Source organism: Heloderma suspectum, chromosome 4 (assembly GCF_057233095.1).
Source record: "Heloderma suspectum isolate Gila_16-S chromosome 4, 16-S_ref, whole genome shotgun sequence".
In the NCBI taxonomy this organism is placed as follows: Eukaryota; Metazoa; Chordata; class Lepidosauria; order Squamata; family Helodermatidae; genus Heloderma; species Heloderma suspectum.
Window position 1 is genome coordinate 313659717 of NC_139461.1, and position 18373 is coordinate 313678089.

Here is an 18373-nt window from a genome sequence, read left to right on the forward strand (position 1 = left end):
GAAGATGTACAGTTACTTGCCTTATTTGATCACAGCACTACAGACTTAGCAGAAAAAAATCTTGATTTTGATTGTCAGAGAGATGGCAATTTTTTCCTCCCTGCTTGTACCAGAAACAGGGTTTGGGTTCATGATGCACTTCCCACTGTGGACAAAGAGTCCATTTTCATAAGACAGGATGTGGAACAAACTCAGTCTTCCAATGCTAGGAGGACTCATGTCATGAGAGGACATCACAAACAGGATATTACATTAGAAGCCTACACAGAGGTGCTTTTTGCCACAGGGCCTGAAATATATCATGTTGCACAGTTGAGGCACCATTTGCCATCCTCCTAGTCAGGGGCCAGAAAAGCCCTGATATATTGGGGGGGGGGGGAAGCATCCCTTATTCTTTTTAAAAACAAACCCTTCTCAGCATAGAAATAATCTAATGGAGGATGCTTCCATAATGGAGTCAATATTCGTGCGCGCACACGCAGACAGACACACACACACACACACACACACAGAGTAGACGACCTTGTATTTCAGCAAAAGTGGTATTAAACCGTGACCTAAGCCAGCACAACCCTATTTGTAAGGAATGCTCTTGCTTCTTCACGCACAGTTGTGTGTGGTGTTGTGCTAGGCTCTGTGGACCTCATGGACCCCAAGAGCCTGAGAGCTCAAGAAGACCTTCTGCCCTTACACTGTAGCTAGCAGTGAGCAAATACGAGCCACAGCACTGCCCACTGGCAAGAGGATGCATTCAAACTCTGGCACAAAAGCATCAGTTGCACAGCTGTGCCAGAGCCATGACTCTCCAAACTTGAGAGCTGCTCTGCCCATAGCAGGTAAACAAGCATGTTTTAATAGTATTTTGAAACCACGCACTGCTTTCCCTCTCATTATAACTGACATCATCAGCCAACTCTACCCATCCAGTAGCCTCACCGTGGCTGCCTATAATACTGGCTGAGCAACATATAGGTGCAGGATGACAGCCAAGGGTAAGGGTACGGTGAAAGGCAAGAGCAACATGTAGCTTTTGAGAAGACAACACGTGCCCACAGCAGGATAAGAGACCTCTGTTGGGCAACCCGCTGAGCACTTGTGTCTCCTTCTGGACAGTTTTGCCCTCTCCAGTAACTCATGTCCCACCCAAGAACAGCTGCTCATAACAGTCAGTGCATGACAGTTACAGGAAACTCTTAATCTGCTGCCTGGGGGCAACATAACAGATGGCAGAATGACATACACGTAGAATCATTAATTACATTCCTGTACTAGCCCCGGGGTGCAGAGCAGAACATGCTGCCTTGCTGGAAGTGGTACATTTCAGATAAATGACATTCAGCCATGCCCATGAGCTCTTCCCCTCCAGCTTCTGGACACTGCTGAGCTAGTCCACAGCCAAAGACTATTTACAGCCATTTCTTGTTTTCCCAGTTCAAGCTGTCTCTAGAAAACGCATTTTTACCATCCACTCAGCTAGACAGTTAGGGCTTCAGCTGAACTGATGCTGGCACCTCAAGAATGGGGAATACGTCATTTCAGCAAGGAGGAGCACCCAAAAGGTAAAAGTATCAGTTACTAGCAAGGTGCTTCTTAGACATTCCAACAATGGAAAAACACTGGGAACTGGCCTGATCATCAGAATGATCTGGAAGCTTAAACGTTTTCCTTCACAAAGAGTCAAGTTTTAGGAGCTGCTTCTTCAAACAGAAGTATGATGTTTTAACATTAAATTGGCACAACAAGCATTTGGATTGCTGTGTTCAAGCTTGAACACACAAACATGCCTGCTCCCTCCAGTCCCCCATCTCCACCCCGCTTTCTTCAGTGGAGCGTTTTGGTGGCTACATTCAAGTGCTCCTTCACATATCATGGATCAACAGCACACAAAGTCCCGTTTTAAGCAGCTATGTCAGTTTCATCACGTTCACAAGCTCAATACACACAGTGAAGACCTATAGCTCCCTACTGCATGTACACACGGTGGCACAGACATGCATAGATGCTTCAGATATGACTGTGTAAACCACAGTGTGTGGTGAGGCAACCCTAGGTCTGTGTTTTAAAGAACTCAGCACTGACACAAGAAATTTCTACTCTGAGGAAGGACAACTTTTTGCATCCATCTGAGCAATACTCACTTCTAGCTTTTTCTCCTTCTCCGTCAGCACATCCTTCTGGTTCTGTGTGTACTCAATCAACATGCGTGCCAGCTGGCGCCGGTCTTCCAGCTCTGCCGCCAGCCGCCCATTGTACTCCGCTAGTAGCAAACATGCCTCGTCCACAGTCTTCGAAAGGCGCTCTGCTGCCTCTTTGTCTATGCATAAAGGTAGCAAATAATTTACATTGGCTCCATTCAAAACCTTTTGTGCTGACGGCAAAAAGCACTCCCCACTAGCCAGCCTCATGTGTGGGGTGAACTCCAACTGAGAGGATTTCAGGAGTAACAGCAAATGATGATCTTGAAACAGACCATGAGAAAAACAATGGACACCTTCTGACTTTAATGCACCTAGCTGAAGTTTTTTCTTTTTTTCTGGAAAACCAAGCTGTCAGTGTCAGGGCTGGGAATCGAGAGGCAACCCAGGAAGCGGGGAGACAGGTGGTGCCCAGGGACACGTGGCCCAAGAGCCGCTCAGTGTGTGTCCAAGGGGCAAATGGCTAAGAGGAGGGTCCAGGCCAGAATCTGCAGCTTTGCAGCACCAGGGGGAACACCACTCATCTTATGTGTCACCTGAGCCCTGCTAAGCTGAGAAGTGCAATACCGCCCCCTTTGGCCACCTGCAGAGGCAGAGCTGAAGTGCAAGAGCATGTAGGCCTCCAGCTCCCACCTCCGAAGAACTACCAAGAAAGCACATTGTGCATGTTGCAAGCTCAGCACTCTTTGCTCCACGGTGAAGCATTATAAAGAGCAAGCTTGAACGGGCAGTACATAATTTGGGTAAGGGGGCCAGAGAAGAACAGCAATCAGCAAACATCTCCTGGGCTCAAATTTACCTGACCATACATTCAGCAAATTGGCAGTCTTAACAATACAACCTGCGTGGCTCCCCTTACATGGTAGCTGCCTGACGTGATGAGAGGCAATTGACCATTTCAGTGAGGAACGTGATGACTGCTTTCACCACACTAACAACTGTGCTCCCAAAGAGGGAAAAGTAGGTAGTGGGCCAGATAGGCGGCGGTGGTGGTTGGTTATGGGCCAGCAACATCCAAGCCATATTGTGCTAGAAACCAAAGGAGAAGACATAGGTCTATATTCATCACTTGCCCTCTGTGGGGAAACCTTGAAGCCAGAACTCACTAAACCAACCTGTATGCCACATTCCCAGGAAAAAGTCACATCACACACCCTCTGCATTCAAGTGTCAGTACTTTAGATTCTCACCTGTAATCTTCTCTAACAGCGATACGTCCTGAACCTCTTGGGGAAGAGAGGCAATTTTCTGTCTCACTGTGGCATCTCCTGACGCTGCGTTTTCCAGATCTTGCAGGGCTTTGATCAAGTCCTCAGTCTGCGCAGTTGAGACATAAAAAGATTGCAATGACTGTTTTCAAATGCCACAGCCACTACATTGCTTTCTATGCATGGCACAGTCACTTTCAAAAGATCCTTTGGCCCCTCACTGTGCCGTTATAATTTACTATGCTACCCTCTTCACATTCTGGAAGTAATTCTTTAGAGTTTATTTTTTAAATTTATTTACTTATTTACTTACAACATTTATATACCTCTCCACGTCTAGACAGATTCCAGAGTGGTGAACAATAAAAGATATACACGCTTTGCACTTACATCCCGATGCCACAAAAGCACTTCTGAAACTTTTTGGGCACCTCTTTTCCAAAAAACATTCAGTTCCTAGAGTTTTGGTGTGTTATGTGCGATCTTTGTGAAGTTGCACTTGCCTGTTGCTTAGAAAAGGATGACTAACGGATCAGGCTGAAAACTGCAGTCACCCATGGCTGCGGTGTGTGTACACGTGCAGCACCAGCCTAAGATTTTGCTGCCACAGGGAACGTTACCTGAAAACCTAAAAGGCCTTGTAGCTTTGCTAGCACCCTTGCTGGAACAAATTGCTATTCCAAGCATCCCACATTTGCTCACTTCAATGGTGCTAGCAACTCTGATAGCACAAAAGAGCAGCCTTTGTGGCTTTTCACAAGTCCTCTTGTGCTCTGCAGTGCCATAACTACCAGTTCAAAGTCTGATGAAACTTCTGCCCAAGGCATTAGGGAGTTCCTTCTCTTTCAAAGTTAGACTCTATGCCCTCACACCAAGTTTAACGCATAAGCTCCTCCTGGCTTATGTTAGATACATAGATAGATAGACCTGTCTGTCTGCCACTGTGTAAAGCACCATGCACCCTAAGGAAATAAGAGTTCAGGACAGATTAAAGAAGTTATTACCTCCCACAGCACAATTAGATTATGGAATTCTCTGCTTTAAGATGCAATGATGGCCACCAGCTTAGATGGCTTTAAAAGGGGACATGCTATGCTTATAGCATCACCGGGGGCGGGGGGGCAGCTACTGCCTTCAAGCCCTACTTAGGGCTTCCTGGAGACATTGGGTGAACAGGATGCTGGTCTAGATGGACCGTTCCGCCAATCCAGCAGGGCACTTTGTATATTCTTAACAAAAAGGAAGCCTCACTCCTGGGAACTATTCCTGTACAAGTCACTCTTGAAATGAATGGCAAATGTGCAAGGCTATGCAAATTGAGCAGAACATACAGCAAGGGTCCTTCACCTTTTTGGACCCGTGGGCACATTTGGGAATTTGAAAAACTGCTCTGGGCACCACCACAAAATGGCTCCCATGGAAGATGTCACTAGACACATAATGGCTGCCAGGGAGCATGGCTAGTCAAAAGTGAGCTAAAGAGAAGTGGGGAAGAGAAATAGAGAAATATTCTCACAGAGGCTGGGAGGGAGGGGAAATAGCAAGGCAAACAGGTAGAGAAACAGCAATGCTACCGGCTAGGAGGGGAGGAACAGTGAGCTAAAGAGGATGGGGGAAATAGCAAGGTTAGTGGCTGGGAGGGAGAGAGGGAGGGGGAAACAGCAAGGCAAAGGGGTAGAGGGGAGAGAAAGAGCAAGGCTAAAGGCTATAAAGGGAGAGAAAGAAGACTGGCCTAATATTTCCAAGGTTTTTTTTTTAACAATTTTTTTAAGGGGACAGTGAAGGGAGATCTTTGTGGGTGCTATTGGAGGGACCCGTGGGTGCTGCGTTGGGGACCCCGACATACAGTGTTTTCATTCTGATACCAGCTGGGTTAACATAATATATTCTAAAGACAAAGAGGTACATTGTTGTGGAGTTTGAACTGGAATGTAAGATCGAAGGTGCTGCTGGCCTGCTCGATCCCTTTGCCAAAAAGGATGTAACTATATCCAGTGAGTTACAAACACGAATGCCCAACAGACCTTGACCCCACCACAAAGCTGTGACTGGAGCACAGAAGCACAACACATGAAACATAATGGGATTAAGGCATTGCTGCACTAAGTGCAGAGCCACCTGGAAGCCCCAGAGCAGCCAGGCTCTGTCAACGAGCAATGATGCTGTAGAAGTCGCTGCAGCAACATCCTGCGCTGGCTCAACTTGAGGATACCTCTGCTTGCTACCTAGCTGAAACTCTAGCCTTTGTTCCCCAGAGAAGTTCCAGGATGGAACCCTGCTGCCTCACTTGACTGGTTGAACTGGTTGACTTCCAACCTTCCAGAGCTATTACTAGGCCTTCTGGATCTCAGTTAACTCTTGGTACACCGGATCCTTGCCCACTGCCTGCAGAGGAGCACACCTGCCATCAGCAGACTCCCTTACACATCTCAAGGAGTACGCCTGGACTCACCGGATCCTTGTTCTGCATCCCTAACAATGCCAACACACCATCCCTAAACCAAACTGGAATCGCAGATTTGAAGGACCTTTTCTTCCAGCCCAAAGGACAGACAGCCTAGTAGCTCTGAAGGGCAGGAATTCCAAGTTTACCGAACTTCCAGTTATACGAATTAAATCACGCCCTGCTGGGCTGTAATACACTGCAGTGCTTTGGGCAATTCATTTCATTTTGCTTTGAGCGTGGCAATTCTATGGAATAATATTTGTTTTATATTCCTTTTTACCATGTTTCGTGTTCTTCCTTCAATTTGTGAGAGCCAATAGTTTTAAACAAATAAATGGAGATATTAGTTCTCTTGCACTTGCTAATGGCGCCATCTTGTGGCTCTCTCTTTACAAGAGGGGGCTTGAGTACATCTCCAGCCCCTGGCTTTCCAGTCATACCAGAAGGGGTCCAGCATTGGGGTCCTGTGGGGAGTAGCTCCCAGGGTAATCATCATCTTCCTCTTCTTGTATCTGCTGAAACGTCCGCTTCAGTGACTTCTTCTCCTCTGTAACTGAGAGAAGAGACACACATTCACAATCAGGGGAGACACATTGTTTAACGCAAAACCTAAATAACATTGGGCATGGTTTCCTTTACTTTGGAAGATGGAAGTCTCTGAGCAGGCTTACAAATTTTTTTAAAAAATCATCATTAGGCTCAAAAGATTTACACCAAGCCAACCTCACATACTTCAGTATCCTGAGTAGCAAGTCTCCTACTACAACCTGCAAGGTTGTTAAAAGGAACAGGTAAGTGCTTCCATTTCTCCTGGTTTCAATTGTGCACTGAAAATAAAAACACAGGAAGTGTACAGATAAGAAGTGCACAGGGCCTGACCAGATGCAACAGGTGCTCCTCTGAAGAGGCATGTCTCCAAGAGAACTTCCTGCGCAAGCCCTGATAACATGACCGGGTATTGTTAATGGTGGCTGTTGGAATCTTGCCCAATGACCTGCCATTTCTACAAGGGCTGAGCAGAAATGTGTTTTTGCCTTTCTGCTCATGGCAAGGGATGGTGGGAGATGATGTTCTTTGCCACTGGGAAAGCACTTGGTAGAATTAGAAATGTATAAACACAAATTAACGTATGATTAGGCCACTGTTTGATCCAAAGAGGTCCTGGCCTACGATTGCTCTCACAGTCTCCTAACCTGATCAGAAAGGCCTCTTGGCTTGCAACAGACTCCGTGGAAACCACTAAGAGCTTGGCCGGAATAAAACCAGCTGGTGATGGTGCCATGACTGCTGCACAGGTACAATAGAGCAACAGTTGTTCAACTTCACCTCCACAGCAGGGCATCTTTAGGCAGCTGAGTCTAACTAGGCATGCTCCCTTTCCCTGCCTGGACTTCCCTTGCTGATGAATTCAAGAGTTACATTCCTCTCTGAGTAATGCTCACAGGCATTCCCTCTACAGGGAAGAATATACGAGATTTAGAGAATGCTGTTTTGCTAAATGATATCAGCACAGCGTTATCTCTTCTGGTAGAATAATATACTGGCCTGGTACTCATGCAACAGCTATAGGCAGAAGGCTAAAACTGCACTCTCTTGCTGAAGGAGAGCCTCTGAGCAAATGAATACAGAATGTTTTTTTTCAGTGGCTCCTTGACCCTTTACCACGAGCAGAAAATACTGATGGCTCCCCTTGCAACCATCCTCTTGTAGCCCTATCTTAGCCTCATCAATTGCCTTCTTTACCAGTGAGGGCACACAAAGCCACACCCCTCCTCTGACCCTAGATTTGAATTTCAATCAACTCTCCACACATCACTATTTTGCTCTTTCTGTTCACTGTCTTTCGGGGCACATTTGCCATTTTGATTAAACTCAGTCACCAGATTTGCAGAAAGGACAGCTCATCCAGGTCTGCACAACACTCAAGGAAGTCCAAGGGCAGTGCATGAAGAGTCCTCTTTGGCAATATTGTGGAGAGAAACACCACATTCTTAAGCTTCCTGGAACTTCTTGAAAGCCACCAGACATCTACTATGCAGGCAGCAGCTCCTCCAACGCATGAAGGAAATGTCCATACAGCCTTTCCCATTTGTGCTAACCCTGTCTTACTCTATAATCAAACACACTAAGAATGAAATGCTTGAAAGCTGTTTTACCAGAAATCCTACCCACTAATTGATAGGCGTTTATGGACTACCAATTTTCATCCAGGTAGAAGGTGGGGTTGTTATAGAGTAACATAAGCTCCTGCCTCAAGGTGCTTACAGAGGGAATAGAGGGAAACGGGGGCGGAATGTGAGCATTCTCCAACCTGTGACAAATGTCTGGAAGGCTAGCATTTCACCTGCTGTAAACATGTTCCAATCCTGTACAGGTTAGAAAGGCACAAGGAAAGACTCAGACTCACAGTCCAGCTGTTTCCTTATGAGCCATACCCCCTTCAGTCTGTCAGCATATTTATTGCCAATTGATATTCTGGTGGTGATACAATGGCAGTCGGCCTTGATAACCCAGAAGGTCTTTCTGACAACTGCTTGCAATGCATGTATCTGCTCACTTTGAAGTGAACTGAGCTCCTATAGACAACAGTTCACTGTCAGAGCCCAAGACAAACCTGGTCTTGACTTCTAGTCTCCAAGATACTGGACACACCCTAATCCACATCCACAGGTATTTTGGAACGCACCAAAAGCAAAGCCAGACCACAATCTCTGGAGAGACACCATGCTGCAATCTAGAGTTAAGTGTTGTAGTTCTTCTGGAAAGCCCCAACAACAGGTACTACCACAACCCAGCAGTGATGGCTGCTCACTTGGCTCCTCTCAACAGGAGTACAATTCTGAATGAGACTTGTTGGGGGTGCATAGCTAATCACTCACACAAGTTGCCTAAGGTAACAGGACACGACAAGTGGGAAGAAGCCACAGTAACTCATGCAGGGGTAGGGGGTAGGTAAAAGGAAGAAGGAAAGTTTGTTTCCCACTTCCCCTCTGAACCAGCCCTATAAAGGAAGGTGGCAGAATGATCTAGTGGTTGGTGCCACTATGACTGCTATGCATTCAAGTCTGGGGTGATCTTGGGGTCCTGTCACCAGTTCCCTGCTCCTTCCTCCTCTACGAAGACAGGCAAGGAGAGGGGGCATAACAGAAGTCCTTCCCTCCCAAGACAGAGGACAGCATTATTTTGGGGACAAAACCTCAGGCTTTCCCAAGACAAGGCCCACTCCTCCCTGCATGTAGAACTATTTGCATATTTTTGCAGGTGGGAACATGTTTCCAGATGACTAACAGCTGAAGGGCAATGGATGTTTGCCATGTCCTCAGAAACCTTGCCGAGAAGGAAAGCAGCATCTGGCAACAGCAAGAGAAAGATGAAGCGCAAGCTGATCAGAAAGCATTTGCTGCCACAATCTACAAAGGGGTCAGGTGTTCCTGGCTGGCTTCCAGAGCACAAATGAAAGCTTCCTGAAGCAGACAGACTCTTCTCCTTATCCTAGCCAAATCTTCCAAATAAAAAAAACCCGAGGAAAGTCAACTGTACTAAGGGCACTCTTTCCCAAGCACCTCTTTCAAGTGCCATTGTACTGAAAAGCACAGTATTAAAGATTCTGACAGAGGATAAACCATTAGAGAGTAGATGAAGCTCTCTCACATCCTGTTGTTGTTCAGTCGTTAAGTCGTGTCCGACTCTTCGTGACCCCATGGACCATAGCACGCCAGGCCTTCCTGTCCTGAACTCTCTCCTGGAGTGTGCTCAAGTTCATATTCATTGCATCAGTGATGCGATCTAGCCATCTCATCCTCTGCCGTCCCCTTCTCCTTTTGCCTTCGATCCTTCCCAGCATCAGGGTCTTTTCCAGGGAGTTTTCTCTTCGCATTAGGTGGCCAAAATATTTGAGCTTCACCTTCAGTATCTGTCCTTCCAATGAGCAGTCAGGGTTGATTTCCTTTGGGATGGACTGATTTGACCTCCTTGCAGTCCAGGGGACTCGTAAGAGTCTTCTCCAGCACCACAGTTCGAAAGCATCAGTTCTTCGGCGCTCAGCCTTCCTTATAGTCCAGCTCTCGCAGCCATACGTTACTACTGGGAAAACCATAGCTTTGATTAGACGGACCTTTGTCGGCAAGCTGATGTCTCTGCTTCTTACTATGCTGTCTAGGTTTGCCATTGCTTTCCTCCCAAGGAGCAAGCGTCTTTTAATTTCATGGCTACAGTCACCATCTGCGGTGATCTTGGAGCCCAAGAAAGTAAAATCTGTCACTGCTTCCATTTCTTCCCCTTCCATATGCCAGGAAGTGATCGGGCCAGATGCCATGATCTTCGTTTTTGTAATGTTGAGTTTCAAACCAGCTTTTGCACTCTCCTCTTTCACCCTCAACAAGAGGCTCTTTAGATCCTCTTCGCTTTCTGCCATTAGGGTGGTATCGTCTGCGTATCTGAGGTTGTTGATAATTCTCCTGGCAATCTTAATTCCGACCTCTGATTCATCCAACCCGGCTTTTCTCATGATGTACTCGGCATATAAGTTAAATAAGCAGTGCGACAATAAGCAGCCTTGTTGTACTCCTTTCCCAATTTTGAACCAGTCGGTTGTTCCATGTCCGGTTCTTACTGTTGCTTCTTGACCCTCGTACAGGTTTCTCAGGAGACAGGTAAGGTGGTCTGGTACTCCCATCTCTTTCAGAATTTGCCACAGTTTGTTGTGATCCACACAATCAAAGGCTTTAGCGTAGTCAATGAAGCAGAAATAGACGTTTTTCTGGAATTCTCTTGCTTTCTCCATGATCCAGCAAATGTTGGCGATTTGATCTCTAGTTCCTCTGCCTCTTCGAAACCCAGCTTGTACTTCCGGTAGTTCTCGGTTCACATACTGCTGAAGCCTAGCTTGTAGGATTTTGAGCATCACCTTGCTGGCATGTGAAATGAGCGCAATTGTACGGTAGTTTGAACACTCTTTGGCATTGCCCTTCTTTGGAATTGGAATGTAAACTGACCTTTTCCAGTCTTGTGGCCACTGTTGAGTGTTCCAAATTTGTTGGCATATTGAGTGCAGCACTTTAACAGCATCATCTTTTAGGATTTTAAATAGCTCAGCTGGAAGACTGTCATCTCCGTTAGCTTTGTTGTCAGTAATGCTTCCTAAGGCCCACTTGACTTCACTCTCGAGGATGTCCGGCTCAAGTTCAGTGACCGCACTATCATGGCTATCAGGGACATTCAGATCTTTCCTGTATAGTTCTTCTGTGTATTCTTTCCACCTCTTCTTAATCTCATATGCTTCTGTTAGGTCCCTGCCTTCTTTGTCCTTTATCATGCCCGTCTTTGCACAAAACGTTCCCTTGAGATATCCGATTTTCTTGAAAAGATCTCTAGTCTTTCCCATTCTGTTGTTTTCCTCGATTTCTTTGCATTGTTCATTTAAGAAGGCCTTCTTGTCTGTCCTTGCTATTCTCTGGAAATCTGCATTCAGTTGGGTATATCTTCCCCCTTCTCCCTTGCTTTTCGCTTCCCTTCTTTCCTCAGCTACTTGTAAAGCCTCAGCAGACAGCCACTTGGCTTTCTTGCATTTCTTTTTCTTTGGGATGGATTGAGTTGCTGCCTCCTCAACAATGTTACGGACCTCTGTCCATAGTTCCTCAGGCACTCTATCAGGTCTAATCCCTGAAATCTATTCCTCACCTCCACTGTATATTCATCAGGGATATGATTTAGGTCATACCTGAATGGTTTAGTGGTTTTCCCTACATTCTTCAATTTAAGCCGAAATTTTGAAAGAAGCAGCTCATGATCTGAGCCACAGTCAGCTCCAGGTCTTGTTTTTACTGACTGTACAGAGCTTCTCCATCTTTGGCTGCAAAGTACATAATCTGATTTCGATATTGACCATCTGGTGATGTCCATGTGTAGAGTCGCCTCTTGTGCTGTTGGAAAAGAGTGTTTGCTATGATCAGCATGTTCTCTTGGCAAAACTCTATTAGCCTTTGTCCTGCTTCATTTTGTACACCAAGGCCATGCTTGCCTGTTATCCCGGTGATTTCTTGACTTCCTGCTTTGGCATTCCAATCCCCTATGATGAAAAGGACATCTTTTTTTGGTGTTAGTTCTAGAAGGTGTTGTACGTCTTCACAGAACCGATCAACCTCAACTTCTTTGGCCTCAATGGTTGGGGCATAGATTTGAATTACTGTGATGTTGAATGGTTTGCCTTGGATTCGTACTGAGATCATTCTATGTTTTTGAGACTGTACCCCAGTACTGCTTTTCCCACCCCTTTATTGACTACGAGTGCTACTCCATTTCTTCTCAGGGATTCTTGCCCACAGTAGTAGATATAATGGTCACCTGAATTAAATTTGCCCATGCTTGTCCATTTGAGTTGGCTGATTCCCAAGATGTCGATGTTCAATCTTGCCATCTCATGTTTGACCACCTCCAGCTTACCTTGATTCATTGATCTGACATTCCAGGTTCCTAAACAATATTGTTCTTTACAGCATCGGACTTTCTTTTCACCACCAGACACATCCACAGCTGAGTGTCCTTTCGGCTTTGGCCCAGCCGCTTCACTCTTTCTGGCTACTTGGAAATTCCCTCTGCTCTTCCCCAGTAGTATATTGGACACCTTCCGACCTGAGGGGCTCATCTTCCGGTGTCATCTCTTTTAGCCTTGTGATACGTTCCATGGGGTTTTCTTGGCAAAAATACTGGAGTGGGTTGCCATTTCCTTCTCCAGTGGACCACATTTTGTCAGAACTCTCCGCCATGACCTGTCCGTCTTGGGTGGCCCTGCATGGCATAGCTTATGGCTTCACTGAGTTACGCAAGCCCCGTCGCCACAACAAGGCAGTGATCCATGAAGGGGTCTCTCACATCCTACTTGCTGGAAACAATGCTTTTGGCAACTACATGCGGCTACTCTGGTGCATACCACAGGGAAAAGCACGCCAGACTTCAAATCTAGTTTCACATCACATCCACCTGCTCCAATCTCAAGATGGCAGTTAAATGGCATTGATCTATTAAAGATGAATGATGCAGATATGTGCCCAACAGCAAACTATTTGCATCTGGCCCAAAAGCCACTATCAGTTCATCAACATGTGCAAAGGCTTTGGCTTAACTCTTCGGTCCACATCCACAGCTAGAGATGTAAACTTTGTGGAAATTTTGAGGCCATGGAAAAAAACCATTTTTTCCCCAGAGAGTTTTCAGAAAAAAACAGAATATGGGAAAAAATGAAAAATGAGCAATACTTATTTTTTTAGTGCTCTTTACAGATCTAAATTCACTTTATTGCTTTCACGACTGCCTTCCCCAACTTCGTTCCCTCCAGATATTTTGGACTTCAGCTCCCATCAGCCTCAGGCAGCAGGGCCAATGGTCAGGAATGCTGGGCACTGTAGTCCAAAACATCTGGAGAGCACAACAGGTTGGGGAGGGCTGCTTTAGGAACATAAAGCAGCCTTTCTGTTATTTTATGTTTCATTTAATTTGCTCATAAAATTATCATTCTATTTTTAAAAGTAAACTCAGTAAATGTGCAATTATTGTCTGAATAGATTAAAACTACATTGAATGACTGCTACAGCATCAGAAACATAGGACTCTATTGAACAAAACTCAAACCAACAAGAATGCCCATTTACTGTCAAGAATGCACAATGGTGACTCTCTACTCACATGTTCGGAAACCGAGCATAAATGTCCATCCATAAAATATACTTTAGATCTATATTTTTAATAAGGAATGAAAGAAATAACTGTGCTGGGAATTTTACAGAGAGGATTAAAAATGTTTTTCCCCATGGCTTCATTATTTCCAGACATTTTACATCTCTAGTCTTTCTATAAAAGTGTTCTTATTACAATGTTTTTAGAAATCATTTTTGGGATCACTGCCTTGTTGTGGCGAAGGGGCTTGCGTAACTCCGTGAAGCCATAAGCTATGCCGTGCAGGGCCACCCAAGACGGACAGGTCATGGCAGAGAGTTCTGACAAAATGTGGTCCACTGGAGAAGGAAATGGCAACCCACTCCAGTATTCTTGCCAAGAAAACCCCATGGAACGTATCACAAGGCTAAAAGATATGATGCCGGAAGATGAGCCCCTCAGGTCGGAAGGTGTCCAATATACTACTGGGGAAGAGCAGAAGGTATTTCCAAGTAGCGCCAGAAAGAGCGAAGCGGCTGGGCCAAAGCTGAAAGGACACTCAGCTGTGGATGTGTCTGGTGGTGAAAAGAAAATCCAATGCTGTAAAGAACAACAGGCAGGCATGGCGTTGGTGTACAAAATGAAGCAGGACAAAGGCTAATAGAGTTTTGCCAAGAGAACACGCTGATCATAGTAAACACACTTTTCCAACAGCACAAGAGACGACTCTACACATGGACATCACCAGATGGTCAATATCGAAATCAGATTGATTATGTCCTTTGCAGCCAAAGATGGAGAAGCTCTATACAGTCAGTCAAAACAAGACCTGGAACTGACTGTGGCTCAGATCATGAGCTTCTTGTTGCAAAATTTCGGCTTAAATTGAAGAACGTCGGGAAAACCACTAAACCATTCAGGTATGACCTAAATCATATCCCTGATGAATATACAGTGGAGGTGAGGAATTGATTTCAGGGATTAGACCTGATAGACAGAGTGCCTGAGGAACTATGGACGGAGGTCCGTAACATTGTTCAGGAGGCAGCAACTCAATCCATCCCAAAGAAAAAGAAATGCAAGAAAGCCAAGTGGCTGTCTGATGAGGCTTTACAAGTAGCTCACGAAAGAAGGGAAGCGAAAAGCAAGGGAAAAAGGGGAAGATATATCCAACTGAATGCAGAGTTCCAGAGAATAGCAAGGAGAGACAAGAAGGCCTTCTTAAATGAACAATGCAAAGAAATCGAGGAAAACAACAGAATGGGAAAGACTAGAGATCTCTTCAAGAAAATCGAAGATCTCAAGGGAACGTTTTGTGCAAAGACAGGCATGATAAAGGACAAAGAAGGCAGGGACCTAACAGATGCAGATGAGATTAAGAAGAGGTGGAAAGAATACACAGAAGAACTATACAGGAAAGATCTGAATGTCCCTGATAGCCATGATAGTGCGGTCACTGAACTTGAGCCAGACATCCTCGAGAGTGAAGTCAAGTAGGCCTTAGAAGCATTAGTAACAACAAAGCTAGCGGAGATGACAGTATTCCAGCTGAGCTATTTAAAATCCTAAAAGATGATGCTGTTAAAGTGCTGCATTCAATACAAATGTGGAACACTCAACAGTGGCCACAAGACTGGAAAAGGTCAGTTTACATTCCAATTCCAAAGAAGGGCAACGCCAAACAGTGTTCAAACTACCGCACAATTGCGCTCATTTCACATGCCAGCAAGGTGATGCTCAAAATCCTACAAGCTAGGCTTCAGCAGTATGTGAACCGAGAACTACCGGAAGTACAAGCTGGGTTTCGAAGAGGCAGAGGAACTAGAGATCAAATCGCCAACGTTTGCTGGATCATGGAGAAAGCAAGAGAATTCCAGAAAAACGTCTATGTCTGCTTCATTGACTACGCTAAAGCCTTTGATTGTGTGGATCACAACAAACTGTGGCAAATTCTTAAAGTGATGGGAGTACCAGACCACCTTACCTGTCTCCTGAGAAACCTGTACGAGGGTCAAGAAGCAACAGTGAGAACCTACATGGAACAACCGAGTGGTTCAAAATTGGGAAAGGAATACGACAAGGCTGCATATTGATGCCCTGCTTATTTAACTTATATGCAGAGTACATCATGAGAAAAGCCGGGTTGGATGAATCAGAGGTCGGAATTAAGATTGCTGGGAGAATTATCAACAACCTCCGATATGCAGACGACACCACCCTAATGGCAGAAAGCAAAGAGGATCTCAAGAGCCTCTTGTTGAGGGTGAAAGAGGAGAGTGCAAAAGCTGGTTTGAAACTCAACATTACAAAAACGAAGATCATGGCATCTGGCCCCATCACTTCCTGGCATATGGAAGGGGAAGAAATGGAAGCAGTGACAGATTTTACTTTCTTGGGCTCCAAGATCACCGCAGATGGTGACGGTAGCCATGAAATTAAAAGACGCTTGCTCCTTGGGAGGAAAGCTACGGCAAACCTAGACAGCATAGTAAGAAGCAGAGACATCAGCTTGACGACAAAGGTCCGTCTAATCAAAGCTATGGTTTTCCCAGTAGTAACGTATGGCTGTGAGAGCTGGACTATAAGGAAGGCTGAGCGCCGAAGAATTGATGCTTTCGAACTGTGGTGCTGGAGAAGACTCTTACGAGTCCCCTGGACTGCAAGGAGGTCAAATCAGTCAGTCCTAAAGGAAATCAACCCTGACTGCTCATTGGAAGGACAGATACTGAAGGTGAAGCTCAAATATTTTGGCCACCTAATGCGAAGAGAAAACTCTCTGGAAAAGACCCTGATGCTGGGAAACACTGAAGGCAAAAGGAGAAGGGAACGGCAGAGGATGAGATGGCTAGATCGCATCACCGACGCAAAGAATATGGACTTGAGCACGCTCCGGGAGACAGCTCAGGACAGGAAGGCCTGGCGTGCTATGGTCCATGGGGTCATGAAGAGTCGGACACGAGTGAACGACTGAACAACAAAACAGTTTATAAATATTTTGTGTAAAATTCTTGAAGAAAATATTTCATAATCCAAACCTATTTAATTTTTTGAGAAAAAACAACAACACTCCTCACAAAAAACTGTTTTTCCCCTAAAAATTTTCTGGTTTTTTTCAGTGCCTTCACATCTCTATCCACATTTGAAACAAAGCTTCACATCTCTATCCACATTGGAAACGTGTAAATGCATCTGCTTGTATTAATCCCTTGTTAACCTTTTGTCCTGGATTTTAAGGAAAAGCTGATTTTGCTTTATTGAACTTGCTGGAAAGACTACTGAAAAAAATGCTAACCCACCTGTCTTAAAATGATATAAGATCTCTAATGAAATGCAAATGCTAAATATTAATGATGAATAATTAAGAACGTGAAAATGTAAATAAGTAAAAAGTAGTTAACTGTAGTACAGAGAAAATACACATTCACAAGCAGGTTCACAATGAATTCTGGTTAACTGGCATAAAAATAACAGTCAAGTTTACCTGGATGGTATCCAAAGAGAAAACATTGAGTTACAGCCCTATCTCTTGGGCCAAAAAGTTATTTGAGGAATGAACAGCTGTGAGACTGTATTATTCCAGGTCAAAAGTGTACTTCAAGTTTTTGCCTATCAATTAATGAGCAAAAAATACTGTGTAATGTATACACATCAAAAAGTTTGATATACAGATTCCTACAAAAATTAATAGACTTAGGTTTAATTGGTAAATTTTGAGTAAGGAGTTATCTTCTCAAAGGTATACTTCAAAATTGATCTTATCTAGCCTGACAGGTGTATGTGTAAGCCTTTTATATATGTTCTGATTTTTAGAATGTTTAATAACAATGAAATAATTAAGACTGTGAGCCCTAACCTATGGGACAGTAGATATTAGTTATGAATTAATTTCTACACAAAAAAGCTATAAAGATGAACTGATTTTAGAACGTGACAGGCCTGTGAACCTGTCAGCTGAATAGCCGATGCAGGCCACGTTCAAGCGTCACTTTAAGCCACGGTGGCATAATAAGCTACACACCATGGCTTATTTTTTAAATAATCCATGATCCCCCACCACACAAGTGGGCTAATAAAGTACTCTGAATAGCTTACTAAGCTACTGTGCATCATCTGAGCCATCCTCCCACCCCCCGTCTAGCTGCAGTCCTCCCGCCCAGTGGTGCTCTTTCAACCCTTGACAAAACCTTGTACGCCAACTCTGAAAGGAGCAAAAATCTAACCCTCACATCCTACCCCCTGTAGTAAGGAGGCGCCCAAAGCACCGCCAAAGCCCTGCGCGCTAACTCTGAAAGGGTCTAAAATCCCGGGTGCTGCTTTAACTTGTTCCCAATAGGGAAATTGCTCATCCCCCCCAAACACTACCAGTATTGGGAACAAGTTAAAGCAGCCAAGCCCACGAAGCACTATAGTGCATTAGTACAAAAGCAAATTGTGCACCCCCTTGCTTTGCTGATTGAACTGGTTCCCAATATCCGTAAAGCACTACAGAGCTTTAGTACAAAACTGTAAATGAACCCCTCCCCCCCCAACACTGCTAGCTTAGTTACTTTTACTTTTTAGCAATACCGAAATTCTGCATTCCCCCACCCTCAACACTGCTGGTCACTTTAACTTGTTCCTATTAGGTAAACTGCTCATTTCCACCCATTGACACTCCCCCCGCTTTAACATGATCCTAAGTGCTAAAGCCAGCAAGGAGCAGAGCGGCAGTGGTTTGTCTGCTCTTGCACCGCAGCTCCCTAGACGACCAAAATAAGCCACAGTAACCGCCAGATGACACGATAACCCACGGTGAGTTAAATAAACCCTACCCCAGACCATGGATTATCAGAGTGGGTTATTTTGGCCAAATAAGCCATTGTGGGTTAAAAAAT

The 18373-nt window shown here is 44.9% G+C and overlaps 1 protein-coding gene across 8 annotated transcripts in view; it reads right to left on the reverse strand.

Moving 5' to 3' along the window:
* The window catches only part of RPRD1B (regulation of nuclear pre-mRNA domain containing 1B), a 37682-nt gene that overhangs the window by 11848 nt on the left and 7461 nt on the right, over window positions 1–18373 (reverse strand). For 6 of the 8 annotated variants that reach the window (XR_014790822.1, XR_014790824.1, XR_014790821.1 and 3 more), the window contains 3 exons: window positions 6290–6402; window positions 3386–3512; window positions 2139–2314 (listed from right to left, as the gene is read on the reverse strand). Coding sequence is in view for 4 of the 8 variants with exons in the window: in XM_084854893.1 (XP_084711019.1) it covers window positions 2139–2314; window positions 3386–3512; window positions 6290–6402 (416 nt within the window). In the remaining 4 variants the exon portion in view is untranslated. Of the gene's footprint in view, window positions 1–20; window positions 146–2138; window positions 2315–3385; window positions 3513–6289; window positions 6403–18373 lie in introns of all 8 variants that reach the window. The other 2 variants (XR_014790823.1, XM_084854894.1) reach the window with 1 other exon arrangement.